This window comes from Nomascus leucogenys, chromosome 20 (assembly GCF_006542625.1).
Source record: "Nomascus leucogenys isolate Asia chromosome 20, Asia_NLE_v1, whole genome shotgun sequence".
Taxonomy (NCBI): domain Eukaryota; kingdom Metazoa; phylum Chordata; class Mammalia; order Primates; family Hylobatidae; genus Nomascus; species Nomascus leucogenys.
This window is the reverse complement of record NC_044400.1, coordinates 32789993-32807376: the sequence shown is the minus strand read 5'-3', so window position 1 is coordinate 32807376 and position 17384 is coordinate 32789993. Positions and strand designations below refer to the sequence as shown.

Genomic DNA, 17384 nt, shown 5'->3' with positions numbered 1-17384 from the left:
TTTAAATGATTCCCAATGGCCCCTCCTGTGGCTGTGCTGTCACAGCTGACCCCATCCCTCTAATGAACACTTCCGTTGCTTCCAATTTTTCTGTCAAGCGATATTTAGAAACACCAGAGTCCAGTGAAGCAGAATCTCCCACTGTTCCCTGGGGGCTGACTGTAATGCAATTTGACTTTGCTCATTTCCTCCTTTCCTCAGAGGAGTGTTGGAAGAAATCGCTTTTAGAGAATGGTTAGAAAAACGACCAACAGAAAATGAGGAGGAAGGAGATCATGAGCTGAAAGCATGTTGAGCTTTTAGGACGAAGCTGCTTTAGAAGCCCAGACTGTGTAGGTTTTGCTTTTGTGACTCACGAATCGGGCATGAGTTTATAATAATTTTGACAGATGCTTTTCACTCATGCAGCGCTTGGTGCTTTTGAGGGCTTCGGCGCAGGAAGTCTTGATGCAGAATCTCTGTTTATGATTTGCTGTCTGTGTGACCTACATCAGCGGCGCCTCAGTCTGTCTTCCTGCAGAATAAGAATACAGTCAGCCCTCTATATCTGTGGGTTGGGCATCCATGGATCCAACCAACTGTGGATTGAAAATATTTGGAAAAATACAATAAAAAGTAAGACAACAACAATAAAATAATATAAATAAAAAACAAGACAGGGCGCGGTGGCTCACACCTATAATCCCGGCACTTTGGGAGGCCGAGGCGGGCAGATCACGAGGTCAGGAGATGGAGACCATCTTGGCCAACATGGTGAAACTCCGTCTCTACTAAAAATACAAAAATTAGCTGAGCATGGTGGCACGTGCCTGTAGTCCCAGCTGCTCAGGAGGCTGACGGAGGAGAATCACTTGAACCCGGGAGGCGGAGGTTGCAGTGAGCCCATATCGCGCCACTGCACTCTAGACTGGCGACAGAGCGAGACTCTGTCTAAAAAAAAAAAAAAAAAAAAAAAAAAAAAAAAAAAAAAAAAAAAAAAATACAGCATTAACAACTATTTGCATAGTATTTAAATTGTATTAGCTATTACAAGAATCTAGAGATAATTTTAAGTATTTTGGAGGATTTGTGTAGGCTCTATGCAGATACTGTGTCAATTCACATGAGGGACTTGAGCATCCCTGGATTTTAGTATCCACGAATGTGCTGGAACCAGTCCCCAGTGGGATACCGAGGGATATCATGATAACAGGCCCGGAAGAGGACAGATGAACACACTGGGCCATGGGGCAGCACTGAGCGGTGGTGGAAGAACCCCGAGTAGCCGGAGAAAGAGCAGGAGGGCCTTCCAGGGAAGAGGGAATGACCTGTGTGAACCCAGGCTGAACTCATTCCTGGGACTCGGTTTCTCTGTTTGTACAAAGTGCTTGGTTCGTGGTCTGCAAGAGCCCTTCCTGTTCCTCCAGGAAGCCTCTCAGGGACCTCTGGCCCTGGCCAGCTCTGCCCCTCTGACTGCTGCGGGTCCTGCAGGCCCTGGCCCTGGCTCCTGTGTGTGCACCAGGCACGTCTAGGCCTCTTCAGCGGGACCAATCTCTCTGCTCAACTCAATCAACAGTTCTTGAGAAATTTCCAGGGGCAGCAAAGTGCTGCTGAATGGGGGTGGGTATCAGCAGACTTAATACGTATTTATTAACTTACAAGAAGTGTCATTGGTCTATTGGCAAAGCTGGTTAGCAATAACCTTATCTTCTCCAGGAATAATGATCATTAATCATTCCTTCCTGCCGGGTGTAGGAGACAACCCGGCGTATGGTGGTGGAGCACCTGGGAGATAGAGGCAGAGATCTCGTTCCCTGATCCCGGCGCCGTGGTTGTAAAGTAGGAACAGTAATAGCACCTACCTCTAGGGCCACGGAGACCGAATGAAATAATGCCTGTCAAGTCACTTAGTACACAGTAAGCACTCAGTAATGCTAGGTTGTTGTTATTATAATAAATTTTTAGCGAACGGGAAGACCAAGCACCGGTTGGTACTGCGCTAGGCGCGGAAGGCAAAGATGTGGAGATGTCCCGGAGGCGCCTAGGGGATCCGGGCGAAAACCCGAGCGCCGAAGGCTGGGAGGAGGCGGAGCGTCGGGCACCGGGTGGGAGGTGAGCCCCTGGAAAAGGAGGGGGCTCCCGGCGCGCTCTCCCTGTGGCCGCAGCTCCTCTGTTCAGGGCCGCACCCCCTTCGCCGCACTTTCTCTTTGATTTCGAAAGCACTCCTCTCCTCCACCTAGTCTCCATTCCTGGGTTGCCGGAGGTTACTGCTTGCGGGGAAGACCAAGACGCCAGGCCCGCGGATCAGTCCCCGCCCCGGGGCGGTGTCGCTGGAGCGTCAGGGGAGTCCCGCTCGCCGCAGCCCCAGCGCCGCGCGCGCCCCTCCCTCCTCGCGGACCTGGCAGTGCCGGCGCCCGGAGTGGCCCTTTAAAAGGCAGCTTATTGTCCGGAGGGGGCTGGCGGGGGGCGCCGACCGCGGCCTGAGGCCCGGCCCCTCCCCTCTCCCTCCCTCTGTCCCCGCGTCGCTCGCTGGCTCGCTCGCCCGTCCGGCGCACGCTCCGCCTCCGTCAGTTGGCTCCGCTGTCGGGTGCGCGGCGTGGAGCGGCAGCGGGTCTGGACGCGCGGCCGGGGCTGGGGGCTGGGAGCGCGGCGCGCAATATCTCCCCGCGCGAGATCGGCCCCTGCCACCAGGCGAGGCCTGCGCCGCGATGGCAGAAATGGGCAGTAAGGGGGTGACGGCGGGAAAGATCGCCAGCAACGTGCAGAAGAAGCTCACCCGCGCGCAGGAGAAGGTGAGCGAGCCGGAGCCCCAGCCGCCGCGGAGTCCCGGCCACCTGTCCCCCTATCCTCCGACCCCGGGGCCTGTCCTCCGCCAGGATCTGGTGCTGTTACCTCTAGAGGAGCGCTTTCGAGGGGCTTCGAGGTCCCCAGGCTGCGTCCCCCGGTGCTCTGGGTGCCCTCTTAGATTTGCGTCCTCTGTCTCCCCACACCCGGCCGCGGCAGAACAGGGCCCCGCTTTGCACCTTCGTGACTCGGCTGCACAGCAGTGGCCGGCCCTGCTTCAGGCTCTTCTCAGGTGCGCGCTCCAGGCTAACCCGCTTTGGAGGCCAAGGGCCGGGAGGCTGGGAGGCCAGGTGGTGACCCTCAGCTCTCCAGGCCCATGCAGGCAACCCAGGCGGGGCCGGCGCTCGGGGCTAGAGGGAGTATGTCCCTCTGCCCCCCTGGGCCACTATTGCCCCGGACTCCGAAGGCTGCTTCTCGAACCGGCACCCGCAGTTCCTTCCTTCCCACTGCTTCTCCACTTTCGTTCTCCGCGGGCCGAAGGAGGGATTGGGTTTCCTTTCCCGAGAGGTTCCTGCGGCCTGGAAGCTCCCGCCCAGCCCGGCCCCACCGGGAGCCGGAGCCAGCCCCGCAAGGAGGTGCCCTCGCCCCAGCAGGGGCTTAGCGTTTCCGGCGGCCGGGGAGCGGGTGGCGGGACTGGCTTTGGGAGCCCACGGCCGGGTGGGGAGCTGGCCTGGAGGAGGGGCGTGGAAGGCGCCACAGGAATCCCGACCCCTCCTCGCGGAGAGCTGGAGTAGGGGATGGAACCGGGGCCTCCCAGGGTGCCCAGAGCGTGCAGGAAATGCAGGGATTGAGGGGCGGGGGTCTGCACCCGGTCAGCTGTCTATCCCAAGCCACCTCTGGTTTATTGAATTGGATCACGCCAGCTGCTGACGCCACTTCCCCTGCCGACTCCAACTCTGAAATCTGAGATTGCAGAATCTGTGTTTCTGCCAGGGTGGCCCCCCAGTGCCCCGCGGCCAGGCCTGCCCCCTCTCCCACCCGCTGCGCGGCCGCCGGGTGGAGGCGCAGGGACAGGCCGGCCTTCCCCTGCCAGGCCTGGTGTCTGTTTATAAACAATGACTTTTGCTTCTGAGACCTGCGGGCTCCCTAAGGATGCAACCACGTGATTGCTGGGGGAGGGGGCAGAGGGGGGCGCCTAGAGCTTCCCCATACCTCCCTCAGAGTCCTACTGCTCATCCCTCTGTTTCCTGGCTAAGGAGGTGGGTGGGTGTGCATTGAAGGAAGGGCCCTCAGCCAAGCTCCAGATTTGCCCAGACCCAGCTCCCCAACCCCCGACCCCAGCGGGGGTGGGGGGGGGAGGAGGAGAAGCAGGAGGAGGAGGAGGGGGAGGGATTAAATCCCCAGGAATAGCTGGCTGGGGGCTGGGAAGACTTCAGGTTGTGGGGTGGGGTGGTGGCAGCACAGATGCAGTCACCCCTGCTCCAGGCTGCCATGACTGGGTAATCCATCTGGGTGCCTGGAGCAGGCAGCCCTGGGCCAGAGCCTGCTTCCTTACCTAAAGGTCCAGGGAGATGAATGGGAAGCGAGGTTAGCTGAGATGCGTTCCCTGCCCCCATCCCACTGTTGTCCCACCCCTTCCTGGCTCCCCAAGGCTCTTGGTGTGTCCCCTTTGCCCTGGTTGTCTTTTCTCTGCAGCAGCATCTTTGATGTCATTCTCGGGGCAGTAGGCATGGGCTGTGTCCCCTCCAAGGAGGTGGTGATGTATCACTGAGCTCCTGAGCCACCATGCCTCTCTCTTGAGCGCCTGTTCTGTGGCCACGGGCAGTTGGCTGACAGCTGGTCAGCTATGCATGTTGGTCTTGGCCAACAGCTGACCTTGCCCATGCCGGGCTTCCTGGGACTGGAGTTTAGTGTTCCAGATGCTCTCTGCCAGCCGGAGACTAGTTACGGACCCTCCCCCCATCAGAAACCAAGGCAGCATGACCATCACGACAGGCATCCAGGCCAGGTCTCTGAAAGTAGCCTTCCCCTCCCTTTGGGATAAAGGCCCTGCTCCCAGGAAGCCCCATGCCTCAACCCATAGCAGCCTCTGGTGTGTGCCTTCCTGTAGAGTCTGTGCCATCACTGGAGGGTCATCCTCAGTGTCTTTTGTTGGTGATCCGTGCCGCATCTAACTCCCACTGTCAATGAAACTGGAATCCTAGTCTTACAGGCAGCCCCACCACTATACCTACCTTGCCTTGGTGAAATCAATGGGTAATGGGGCAATTCCAGTTTCCCTGTGGCCACAGGAAGGTGTTTCCTGAGCAAGGATGGCAGGAGCTGTGCTGGGAGGCTGGGCAAGTTCTGGCGTCCTGGTGTAGGAAGAAGGGCCTGTATCTTGCATCCACCCTTCTCCCCCAGCCTTCCCACATCCACTTCCAGCCCAAACATCCAGACTGTGAGGGTGACAGTGTGGTCAAGGGCAGCCTGCACTCTTGTACCCTGGGCCCTAGGGTCCCCAAGCCAGCTCTTTTTTGACTGTTGTTACCTGTTGACTCTCCTGCCTCCACCACTGGTCTGGCTGCTCCCTGAGGGCAGGGCAGGGCAGGGCACATCCAGGTGTGTGCATTGAGGATGTTACCTGGCCCCAGTCGGTGCTTAGTGAATGTTTTTGAACAAGGGATTTGGGCCCGACGCAGGCTGATGGTGGATTGATTTGTGTTGTTTGTTCTCTGCCGTCACTCATTCATCAAATCCTGCCTGGACACAGGCCCGGTGCCTCCTGGGCTGAGCCCCACCCCAATGCTGTCTCAGGCAGGGTGCATGTGGCTCTGGCCTGTCTGGAGCTTTTTCTTGAAGGTCCCATGGCCTGTGGCCTTGGTGTGAGGAGGGTATGAGAATAAATTGGAAGGGTTGCCAGGGCCTGCCAGCATGGCACCATTGCTCCTGGCCCCCTGGCCACTGCCCCCGGAATGCCTGGGGTGCACTGTGTGTGCTGGGAGCTTGAGCCTGTGGGCGCCGTGAGGTCATCTTCCCATTGCGTTTGGCTTGTCGAACCCTCTATAAATGATTGTGTCCATTTTTGGGCCTCAGAACGGTGGCTAGGCAAAGCCAATGTAGGGTGGAGCCTGGGTCAGATGACGGGGAGGATTAGAGGTTGGCAGGCTGGGCCCCTCGTGGGATGGGGCGCCTGGGGAGAAGGACAGCTGAAGGGGTGGGGATCTGGCCTGCTGGCCCCTGAAGGCCCATAGCTTGGGAGTCCTCATGGAGCCGGCCTGACGGAGCTGGGCCTTGCTCTGGCCGCGCTGGGCTGACAGCACAGGAGGAAGGCTCTGGCAGGGTGGGAGTGTGCACGCTGTCCCTCCCTCCCGGGAAGGTCTTGAGCATGCTGGAGGGGTGCAGGCTGGACAGTGGGGAGGGCCAGCTGGGCGGAGGGAGGGCCCAGGGTTGTCAGTGCACAGCACAGCGCTGACATGCCGAGAAGAGGCTCGCTAAAGGAAGGTGCAATGGTGGCGATTCCTAGAGCCTTGATGCATGGCCATGAATTGCACTATGCTCAGCTGCATGGTCAAGGTCTCCTCACGCAGTAGCCACCTTAGCCTCCTCCGGAGGAGCCAGGCCTGTACACCAAGCCTTATCTTTGCAGCAACCTTAGAAGCAGCAATGCTACACCGGAGAGTGGGTGCATGGTCCCTGTAATAGAAAGGACAATGGGGGCATAGGCAGGCCCAGCCACCTGCCCAAGTCACCCAGGCCCTCAGTGACGGCACTGGGAGCCCACCCAGAGGCCCTGGTCTCCTCACCTTGGCCACTGACTTTGCAGGGGTCCCGCCCCCTTCCCAGGCCCTAGCACAAAGCTGCCCCCTTCTACCCACATTTCCATCTCTGTCCATCTTGGAGCCCATCTCTGTCCTTCTGTCCTTGAATGTCTGAGGTTCTTCCCTGCCGACTGCTGTCTTGTCTTTTTCTCTGTCTCTGTCTGTACCTCCCTGCTCTGGGCCTCTTCCCTCTGAACTTGCTCAGGCTCTTCCTGTATCTCTCCAGTCTCAGCTTCCCCTGGACCCGAGTTACTTATGTAGATGGTTCATCTCACCCTGCAGGGAAGGCTTCTGAGCTGGGCATCTTCTGTGGGTGGGCCCAGGTGTGTGGGGGTTCTTGGGTGTTCGGTAAAGGCATGTGGCTTGGGAGGTTGGAAGCATGGCTTCTAGACTTCCCCAATCTCCCAGGGGCCCTGGATGACCTGAGTACAGCCTTCTGGCTCATACAGGGACCAAGCCAGGCACAGGCTACTTGTCCAGGGAGACACAGAAAGGGAGCTTGGTAGGCTGCATGGGGCATGGGGAAGGAGAAAGCATTCCAGGAGGTGCAGGCATGGTCCAAGGTGTGGAGAGAGGGGTGAGGACATTGAAGATGCCAGCTCTCTGAAGAGAAGGGGTGCCTGGGTGGTAGATTCCCTCCAGATGTCATGAAGTTGTGAAGGCCAGGAAGATCTATGGATCCCAAGGATTCTCGGAGAAGCTGAGGCTTGAACTCTCTGCGCCTTCTTCAAGATCACCACATCGGGGCTCCCTTCTCACTGGCATCTGACCAGGTCCTTGCCCCTGGACTCAGCGTCCGGCCCAGCTGGTCCCTTACGAGCTGTGTGACTGTCCCTGAGGTTCTAGAATCCCTGAGTCCTACCCTTGGAGGTAGGCCCTCTGTCCTCATATCTCTGTAAGGAACAGCAGAGCGTGCACATGCTCTGGGATTCCCCGACGTGCTGCGGACCCTTCCTGAGCCCTGTTTCTTCATGTATCAAATAGGGGATAAGAACGGTTCCTCTTCACACATGTGTTGTGGAAAGTAAAGCCCTAGGCACGTGCTTGGGGCATAGCAAGTGTTCGTTGAATGCCAGCTCTGTGGCAGAGCGGCATCTTGAGCCCACATGGGGCACCCTCTTCCCGCATGGCCCCACTTCCTAACCCCTGTCCCCAGAGTGTCCATTACAGGCCTCTATAGACAGCTAATCCCTCCTGAGCCTGGGGCTGATCAGGCTTATGACGCTCACAGACCCGGGGCAGTGAGTGTACGTGCATGCATGTGTGTGGGTGCAGCGTACAGGGGTGGAGGGTTGGGGCTTGGGAATCAGACAGCTTTAGAGTGAATCTTGACTACTCCCACCATAAACTGTAAGTTTTTTCCTGTCTCTGGGCTTAACTTTTCACCACTGGCATATGATGAAGTTTGTGTATTCATTCCTTTATTCATGCAACAAATATTGAGCACCACCATACACTGGGCACTGTTCTAGGGAGTGGGGACCCAGGAGTCAACAGAACTAAGCCCCTGCTCTCCTGGAGCTGATATTCTCACCAGGAGAGATGGTGAAGAAGCCACCAAGTATAGTGGCAGGTGCTTAGAGGGGTGGTGAGGCAGGGACTCGCCTGCCCTCAGGACTTTCTGCATGTGTCCCATGTGGGAGGAGTGTGCTGGGTTGAGGATTGAGGTGTGGACGTGACTGTGGGAGCTCACACAGCAAGTGGATCGGGTGGAGAGAGGCAGGTGGGCAGCTCCCGTCCCAGGTGAGGGGCACCCACGGGAGGATGGCTTCCTGTTGGATGCCACCCTGGTTTGTTGTGTTTTCCTAAAGCTGCCTCTTTGGCAAGCCTCCTTTTAGGATTAAGAGTGCAGATGTGCAGCCTCGCTGGGTGTTTGTGCAGGGCAGGTGGGCAGGGGCTCCTGCCCAGAATGGAGGATGGGGGAGGCAGGAGGGGCTGCTAAAGGAGAGGAGGAGGGCATCAAAGATGGCCTTTGCTGCCCAGGGCCACTTGTAAGATTCTCATGCCAGGCAGCAACTCTGGGTGCGGTAGAAAGCTCTAGACAGCTGAGTTTGAGTCTTTCCCCCGCACATTTCTACCCTTGGGCAAGTCTCACTGAATTCTTGGAATCCCAGTTTCCTCATCTGAAACAGGGGTCATGATCTCTGCCGCTGGGGCTGTGGTGAAGACGAAATGGAAACGTGCTGGAGAGGCTGCCCGATCAGGTGGGGCTCCAGCTTCTGCTCCTGCGGAGACCACTGGAGGGACTCGGCCTACTGCTCTTCTTGTGCTGTGGAAGAGGCCCAGCACCCGGGCTTCTGAGAAGCTGCCACCTCCTAAAGAGGCCGCAGGGTTGTGGACCTGCCAAGGGCTGACAGGGGTCAGGGCTGGGGAGCCGAGGAGAGAAAGGCAGGCTCTTCCTGCGCCAGGGAAGCCTTTGTCAAATATTAACTTAAACATAATGGCATTGTTTCCTGCATACCGGCTGCATGCCATCATCGCTGCGGACAGGTGAGAGTGTTATACGTCCTATCCACAAAGGAAGAAACTGAAGCTGGAGTGGTTGTGTGACTCCCCAGTGGGCTGTCTGGGCTTCCACTTCCCTTGTGGTCAGTAGGATCAGTAGCGGGGTCTGGCCTGGGGCAAGGCCTTGGAGACAAGCAAATGAGATGGAGGCATCCAGCAGACTCCCTGCATAAAGCCCTGATGGGGAAGGGGTGTCACTGTGACAGACTTTGGTCCCCAAGACCTTCCCCTGTTTAACAAGACTTGGGTCCCCTGTCGGCCCCTCAGCTCCACCTGGGCTCTAGGCTTGCACTTCGGAGTGTGTGGTAGACTCTGGGGTGATGGGAACACCTGGGGTTTCTAGGTGCAAGTCCAGAGATGGGACGCAAATGAGGACAGACAGGACCCTGCGCTGTGTGTTTTTTCCCAAATAGTAGAAGCCGTCTCCAGTTTATTCCAGTCTAAAAGAACACTCTTGGACGGGCGCGGTGACTCATGCCTGTAATCCCAGCACTTTGGGAGGCCGAGACGGGTGGATCCCCTGAAGTCAGCAGTTCTAGACCAGAGCTGGCCAACATGGTGAAACCCCGTCTCTACTAAAAATACAAAAATTAGCCTGGCATGGTGGTGGTGCCTGTAATCCCAGCTACTCGGGAGGCTGAGGCAGTAGAATCGCTTGAACCCGCAAGGCAGAGGTTGCAGTGAGCTGAGATCACACCACTGCACTCTGGCCTGGGCGACAGAGCGAGACTCCATCTCAAAAAAAAAGGTCAGGCGCAGTGGTTCACGCCTGTAACCCCACAACTTTGGGAGGCCGAGGCGGGCAGATCACGAGGTCAAGAGATCAAGACCATTCTGGCCAACATGGTGAACCCCTGTCTCTACTAAAAATACAAAAATTAGCTAGATGTAGTGGCATGCACCTGTAATCCCAGCTACTTGGGAGGCTAAGGCAGGAGAATTGCTTGAACCCAGGAGGCGGTGGTTGCAGTGAGCCCAGATCGCGTCACTGCCCTCCAGCTTGGCGACAGAGTGAGACTCTGTCTCAACAAATAAATAAATAAGTAAATAAAAATAAAGCTTACATCCCTCTAATTTTGTTTCTGTTATTGCTACAGTATTTTTTAATGAGATGATGGTCATACTAGTTGTTTTTTAATGTTCCTGGGGGGGAAAGAACCATGCTGCTGACACTGCCCCCACTACCACGCACACACACGCACCCTGGGAAGACTTCCTGGGGGGAAACCCATGCTCTGGGCACTTTGCTTTGCTTCCTGACCCAGGCAGGCCCATGTGTCTCTGGTCCCTGTGGTCACCAAGGCATCTCATTCCCTCAGCTTGGCTCACAGTAGGTGCATACTTGTTGCACATGTGGCTGCATGGATTCTTCAGGCAGTGGAGAGACAGCACTGATGGCTGGCAGAGGCCCTGGAGGCTCCCTGGGTTTGAGGGTGCAGGGTGGGAGGGGGAGGGATGCTGTGTCTGCAGGATTTAGGTTGGGGCTAGGCTAGTGGGTGCAGATCCCACGCTGCCACGGCCACCCTGGAGGGACCCAGGATCACTCCTCATCACACTCCCCTGTGGTAAAGCAGCCGTGGTCAGTTGCTCAGGCCTGTGGCGGGGCCTAACCCGAGCTGGTGGCTGTAGTGCTTGGTGCCCACGAATGGGGTTCTTGTGATTGGCCCGGGCGCAGCCGAGGAGTCCTGCTTGATTTTAGGCCAGATGCCAAATAGGGCTTGGCCTCAGTCCTCTGCAGGGGGCTGTCCTATAAGAGAAAGCTTTCAGGTGACAGCAGTACTGGGCAGTGCTGACTGGGGGTTCAGTGTGATTTGCTGGACCCAGACATCACTGTGAGAGCTGCTGTCGTTGGACACATTTTGCTGGCTTTTTGCAAAGGCTCTTCCCTCTGCTTCCCAGGCCTGCACCTTCAGCCCCAGTCATGACCCAGATCCCAAGCGCGACAGCAGGTGGGGTGGGACTGGGGTCACAGCAACAGCATGGGGTGTGGGGGTAGGGCGGTTGGGCCTTGGAGCCTGGGGCCACAGTGGCCTTGGGGCACCGAGGACTGTCCTGTGGTGCCCCTGGGAGTGGGCGTTCGTGACCGCATACTATGCCCAGTCCCCACTGCTGCCTCCAGCCTGCAGACATCTCCCCTCTGCAGTGTGAAGGCCGCAGTGTCGGGAGGCTGAGCCCGGATTGTTATGGGGAGTGAGTGGGTGGCTGCAGCAGCTGCCACGGGACTGGGTTGGGGGTGGGGGAAGGATTTATCACTACCAGGGTCTGTGGAGCTCAGGCCTTCCGTTCCCTGCAGGCCTCCCCATCCTCAGGGCCCCTGGGGCATCCCTGCTGGCCCCTGAAATATGGTCCTTGTTTTGTGGGTCAACTTCTTACTCTGAATGAAGTCCCCCGAGGAGCCTGCAGATCACTTGGGTAGAGGCTGCGATGGCTTCGCATTTACACCCTTAGTCATTCTGTTGTCTGTGGCCTGCCCACTGTGGGTCCCTGCTCTCAGGAGCTCCCAGCCTTGCACGCAGCACGCATCCCAGGACTGTGGGTTGGGGAGGGCACTGGAGCCTGAGGGGCTTCCCCTCAGGCCCTGGCAGTCAGGGAAGGCTCCTCAGAACCTGAGCCAAGTTCGGAGGGCAAAGGAGGCAGGTGGTAGTGTGGGGAGAGATGCTCGGATGGCAGCGGGAACAGTGCTTGTCAGGGCCCATTCAGGGCCTGAGTTTGAGAAGATGGGCAGAGGCTGGGCCTGGGCTGTAGCCTGGGGCCCCTGGGAGAGGCAGGCTCTGCCCTGGGCTCTTCAGCTTCCCTCCTCACGTGTTGCCTGAACTGTCCTTCTGTCTCCTGGTCTGGCCTCAGCCAAGGACTGTATCTTAATTGTCCTGGGTTTCGGGTGAGGGGATGAGCCTGGAGTCTCCAGAAGGAGTGGCCTGGGCCAGATTGGAATCCAGCCACGCCCAGGGTCTGGGGCAGGGCTTGGGCCTGGAGTCCACCCCTGTTAGGGCTGGGGACACAGGGGCCAGGTGACACCTGTCACTGGAAGGGCAGGTGGAAAACATCCTGTACCTGCCCTGTCCCATGCATGCCTGCTTCTCCACCTGCTGCACAGCCCAGGGTGACACCAGGAGGGCTGATGCTGCTGGGCCTGGAGGAGTGACGCTGCTGGGCCTGGAGGAGTGACGCTGCTGGGCCTGGAGGGGTGACGCTGCTGGGCCTGGAGGGGTGACGCTGCTGGGCCTGGAGGGGTGACGCTGCTGGGCCTGGAGGGGTGACGCTGCTGGGCCTGGAGGGGTGACGCTGCTGGGCCTGGAGGGCTGACGCTGCTGGGCCTGGAGGGGTGACGCTGCTGGGCCTGGAGGGGTGACGCTGCTGGGCCTGGAGGGCTGACGCTGCTGGGCCTGGAGGGCTGACGCTGCTGCTGGGCCTGGAGGGGTGACGCTGCTGGGCCTGGAGGGGTGACGCTGCTGGGCCTGGAGGGCTGACGCTGCTGGGCCTGGAGGGCTGACGCTGCTGGGCCTGGAGGGCTGACGCTGCTGCTGGGCCTGGAGGGGTGACGCTGCTGGGCCTGGAGGGCTGACGCTGCTGGGCCTGGAGGGCTGACGCTGCTGGGCCTGGAGGGCTGACGCTGCTGCTGGGCCTGGAGGGGTGACACTGCTGGGCCTGGAGGGCTGACGCTGCTGGGCCTGGAGAGCTGGCGGCTGGCAGGTCTATCAGTGGATCCACTTACCCTTTTTAGGGCGCCCCTGTATTCACGGCCCTGTGTGGCCAGGCCATTGACTGGGATGGCCATGGGGGTCCTTTTGTTCCAGAGCTGGGTCAGAGCTGGGGAGGGGCCTCAGAGGAGTGGTCCTACCAGCTGTGGGGACCCCTGGCTCCAGGGCAGACCCCCGAATGGGGAGTGGGCACAGTAATGTGAATGACGCCGCAGTCTCTGTTGTGTGGATGGAGATGGGGGCAGTGGCTGGCAGCGAGGGGTTTCCACCAGGCCCGTGGCTGGAGAAGCTTTGTTGGAACCACAGGGCTGGCAGGAGTGGGTGCCGGGAGAGCCTTTGCCAGCCCAGCCCTTTTTTCCAACAGCTGCTGCTACTTTCTTTGGACCTTTGCTCAGCTCGCCATCTCCCTGGGACGGCGGCCAAGATGCCTGAGTCCAGAGCAAGCCGGGGCCCTAATGGCACAGAGAGGCCTGGGTGGGAAAGACCCCTTGAGGGTCTTTGGCCTCCTATCCATTTGGCCCATGGCAGCTCCCCTTTTTTCTCTGGCCTGAAGTGGCATGAGCCGTCTAATTATGTGTCAGGGGCCAGATGCAGGTGATGGGGCGGATGGAGCTTGGAGCTGGACCCTGGGATCACAGGCAGATGGGCAAAGGGAGGGGAGACACTGAATGAGAGAAAGGGGAAGAGGAAAGTTAGGATGTAGGGAGGAAGGAATTCATCCCCTTGGGGCCGCTCCCCCGCTGTGTGGCGCTGGGCAAGTCACTTGCCCAGGGCTTGTTGGAGGGTCCGGGAGGATGTATGGGGGAAGCACGCAGCTCTGCCCTCCCTGGTGGGTGATGCAAACGCTCTTTCCCGGGGAGCATCTCATGACAGCCCATAGGCATCATTCTGGCTTTTGTGTTTTGAGCTTGTTGTCTGTGCTTATGACAGGTGTCTTGAAAGTGAACTTCAGTGAGCTTCCCCGCCATTCTCTCCCCACCATCTGTAGAGGCTGAAAAAGCTATATTGGGAGCTGATGGTCTCACCTCCCCGGGACAGAAGTCAGCTCTCCTTTGACTTAGACCCTGACGGAATGGGGAGGAGAGGGCGAAAGAGGGTGGGGCCGAGGTTGGAGGGGCCAGATGAGGGGCACAGAGCTGGGGGTGGAGGAGAGGGTCTGGCATCATTTATTCATTCACTCACTGGCTTACTGGAGGAACCTGCTGTGTAGTGGAAGACCACAGGCTCCAGGTGGGCCACCAAGCCTCAGTGTGCCCACCTGGGAACTGGGAAGTGGGAGACTCCTCTCTCAGCAAAACAAGGTGAACTCCCGACTCCTGTGAGTGAGAATGGCAGCAGCTGGGTTCCTGCTGGGTCCGGCTGGGTCTGGAAGGTTCAGGGGGGCAGAGCCATTGCACCTCTGTTGCATTATGTAATTTACTAAGAACCATCACACCCGCTGCTTTCCATTTGTTTCTCTCTGTGCCCTGTGAGGTAGGTGGGACCAAACTATGGCCCCATCTGGCAGATGAGAACAGAGGCTGGAGAAACTCTGGGATTCCCTCCCTCCTGGGCCTCAGACTTGGCCCCAAGTTGGCCTTTCCCAGGCACTGCCACCCCCATCCCCGAGTCCAGGGAGTGGGAAGGAGGCGGTAAGAAGAGCTTGGAAGGGACTGTTAAGGTGTGGATGTCTTCATTGTCTTCAAATGAAAATCAGTGTGGGGGCTGCCTTTGTTGGGGGAACACCTGGCATATGTTTGGGGGTGGGAGTGGGGCCCCTGGGTGGCTCCAGGAGGCTGGCACACCAGAGGGAAGGTGAACCCACAGAGCTGGGCCCTTCACCTTGGGATTTCCATACTCCTGAGATCCACCAGTGACCCCACCAGGGAGGCGTGGTGCAGGGGACCTGGGTACCCACAGGAATCCAGGGACCTGGGAGGATCAGATTTGAATGAAGCTGGCCTGACTGTGCTCTGGAGAAGCACACCTCCCACCTCCCACGAAGAAAAAGTTGCAGGGATCCTGGGGGATGTTAGTGGTTTGGGAGGGGACTCCAGGACGAGGAATGAGCTGACTCTTGTTCTAAACTGAGAAACAGAATCCACAATTAATTGGATGCATTTGCTGAACCTGGGACAGGACCCAAATCTTGTTCTTTTTCTGAAATATAAACCAAGCCAGGAGTTTATTTATTTGTGTCCCCATCTCCCTGCAAGGACTCAGTGAAGCAGCCTGTCCTGGAAGGCAGCCTGGCTGAGCTGGAATGTCACCGCCTTCCCCGAGTTGACCCGCCCACCCTGTCCTCCTGGTCTGGTGAACCATGGGCCTGGAGGAGGCCCCAGTTGAGGGGGTCCTTCCCTGAGGGCATTGGGGGCAGCACCACCTGGGGGCTAGTGGGCAGGGTCTGTTGATCCTGGGCTGGTCTGGCCTGGGGCCGACTTCAGAAGCCTCCCTGAGGAATGGGTGTGGGCTGCAGGGCCGGGCAGGGGGAGCTGAGTCAGCACTGTGGGAGCCCCGATCACAGCAAGGACAGAACCTGATGCCAGCGTCCGGCTTTGTGCCACTGCACTTGCGGGTCACCCTGCCTGCTGCGCTGCGAGAGACTAGGGAGGCCTTCCCCACAGTCTGCAGTCGGCTCAGCGCCACTCCAGTGCTTAGACTGTGTGCCTGAGCCATGCGGGGAGGGAGAGAGGGACCTGGAGCTTCCAGGTTGCACTGGCCTCCTGGCTAGCAGGCAGTGGGAGCCTCCAGGCTCCTGCTCCTGCTCTCCCTCCTCATCTCCTTTTGACTTCCATAAAGTGGGCTAATAGCGCTGCTTGCTGGTCTCAATCCTGAAGGGGGAGGCTAGACCCATCGTGCCTGTGTTCCTGGCTTCTGGCACATAGTAGGCACACAGTGACAAGTGAATTGGCGTGTGAGGCTTCAGAGGATAAAAGCCTTTGTATAAGGCTTTGCAAACACCTTACACAATGCAGCAAGGTGGAAAGAATATGATTTTCAAGTCTCAGAGCCCCAGGTTCAAATCCTAGCTCTGCTCTTCCTAAGTGCTTTGACCTTGAACAAGTTACTTCCCCTCCAAGTTTCAGTGTCCCCTTTTGTGAGGTGGGATAGTATCCTGCGTGGGAGGGTTGTCATGAGGATTAAACGGGAGAACAGGTATCTCCATTTCACACACAAGGACCCTGAAGGTCGGGGTGCCGGCTCGTGGACTAGCCCTGCTCCAGGGTGGGGAGCGGGGCCTTAGGCCAGTGGGGGGTGTCCAGCTGCACCCATGCCCTCCGTGTGTATCCTCTAGGGCCGTCCCGTCTGAGTCTAGGCCTGGGCCCCCCAGCACTGGAGGAGTCCAGGGAGTCCAGGCCTAGCTCAGGATCCAGATGGTAGGGCTTGAGGCCTTGGGAAGGAAGGAAGGGGAGGGGATTGTCCAGAGAGAATGGCAGGGGCGGAAACGTGTGATATAGTTCTCACCCATCATAAGGGCCACAGCTGACACCGCTCTAACGAAAGACAGGTTTCCAAGGGCAAAGCAACACATTTCTTTAATCACCATTTTACATGACACGGGAGCCTTCAACAATGAAGACGCAAGGACCAGAGAGAACTGTCTGTTTTCAGGCATAAGTTGGTGAGGAATGGACAGCCGTGTAGACATGTGACGGGACAGCGGGTGTGACCTAATGGTGACAGTCCGAGGGGGAACCCAGCAAGGCCTGTCGGCTCAGCTTCTTTCCAGCCTCTCTGTGTTGTGTGGCTTCCTCCCACATAGAGTGCAGGACCTCTGTGGAATGAGGGTCTTCAGGGGTGAAGGGAGTGGGAGAGAGTGAACTCTCTGGGTTTCATGGCTGGCTTTGGGGAAAAGGGGTTTTGGTCTTTATGCTTCACCTTGGGAAACAAAAATTCCAGTTTTGATGACTTACCTGGGCAGGGAAAAAGAGGGGAGAGAGACAGAAGGGCAGGAGAAGGTCCCAGAGAGCTTACCCCTGAGGCCTTTCACATGCCCTTTGTTCAGAGTCTGCGGTGAGCCACAGCACCACACTTTGGGGTGCTGTGTTCTGAGCCCCGACAGGGCCTTGTGGGGGCCAGGCTCCAGGTGATACTGTAAGCCCCCACTTCCCCTTCTGCCCTCCTGCCCTGACCCCTCTCTCTGTGGACAGCCCTAGCGTGGGGGTGGCCGGGGGCTGACCTGGCATCTGTGGGGGGCCCCCAGGCTGTGCCCCACTCCTTTGGCTCCCTCCTGGGATTTTTTTTAAGAGGGATTAGCCCCTCTGTCTACTCAGCCCCTTACTGTTGAACTGTGCTGCTTTTGGTGGAGAGAGCCCTGGGGGACGAGGGGACAGTGCAGGAGGAGCTCCTCTTCCCTTCGGGCACAGGGGGTGTAGGTGTGGTCTGTGGCTTCTGGGACCTCTGTCCTCTCTCCTGCATGGGGTCCCTGCCTCCCCTTCCCAAGTGCACTGCACTGTGTTGGCCCTTCCCAGGGAGCTTTGGAGGAGGCCTGGATGTGTTAGTGAAGGGACCTGGGCACATTCTGGGGACCGTTCTAGATGATGACTGGGACTGCAGGGCTGATCCTCTGGAAGGCTAGTGACTTGCCCAAGGCTGCGGGTCAGTGGGAGGCCCTTGCTGCCCCCTGCAGCATGCCCCT

At 58.3% G+C, this 17384-nt stretch overlaps 1 protein-coding gene across 9 annotated transcripts in view; it reads left to right on the top strand.

Moving 5' to 3' along the window:
* Positions 1 to 2248: 2248 nt before the first annotated feature.
* The window catches only part of BIN1 (bridging integrator 1), a 59400-nt gene continuing 44264 nt past the window's right edge, over positions 2249 to 17384 (top strand). For all 9 annotated transcript variants that reach the window (XM_030800900.1, XM_030800899.1, XM_030800895.1 and 6 more), the window contains exon 1: positions 2249 to 2771. In XM_030800900.1, the coding sequence (XP_030656760.1) occupies positions 2688 to 2771 (84 nt within the window). In that variant the 5' untranslated portion in view covers positions 2249 to 2687. The remainder of the gene's footprint in view (positions 2772 to 17384) is intronic.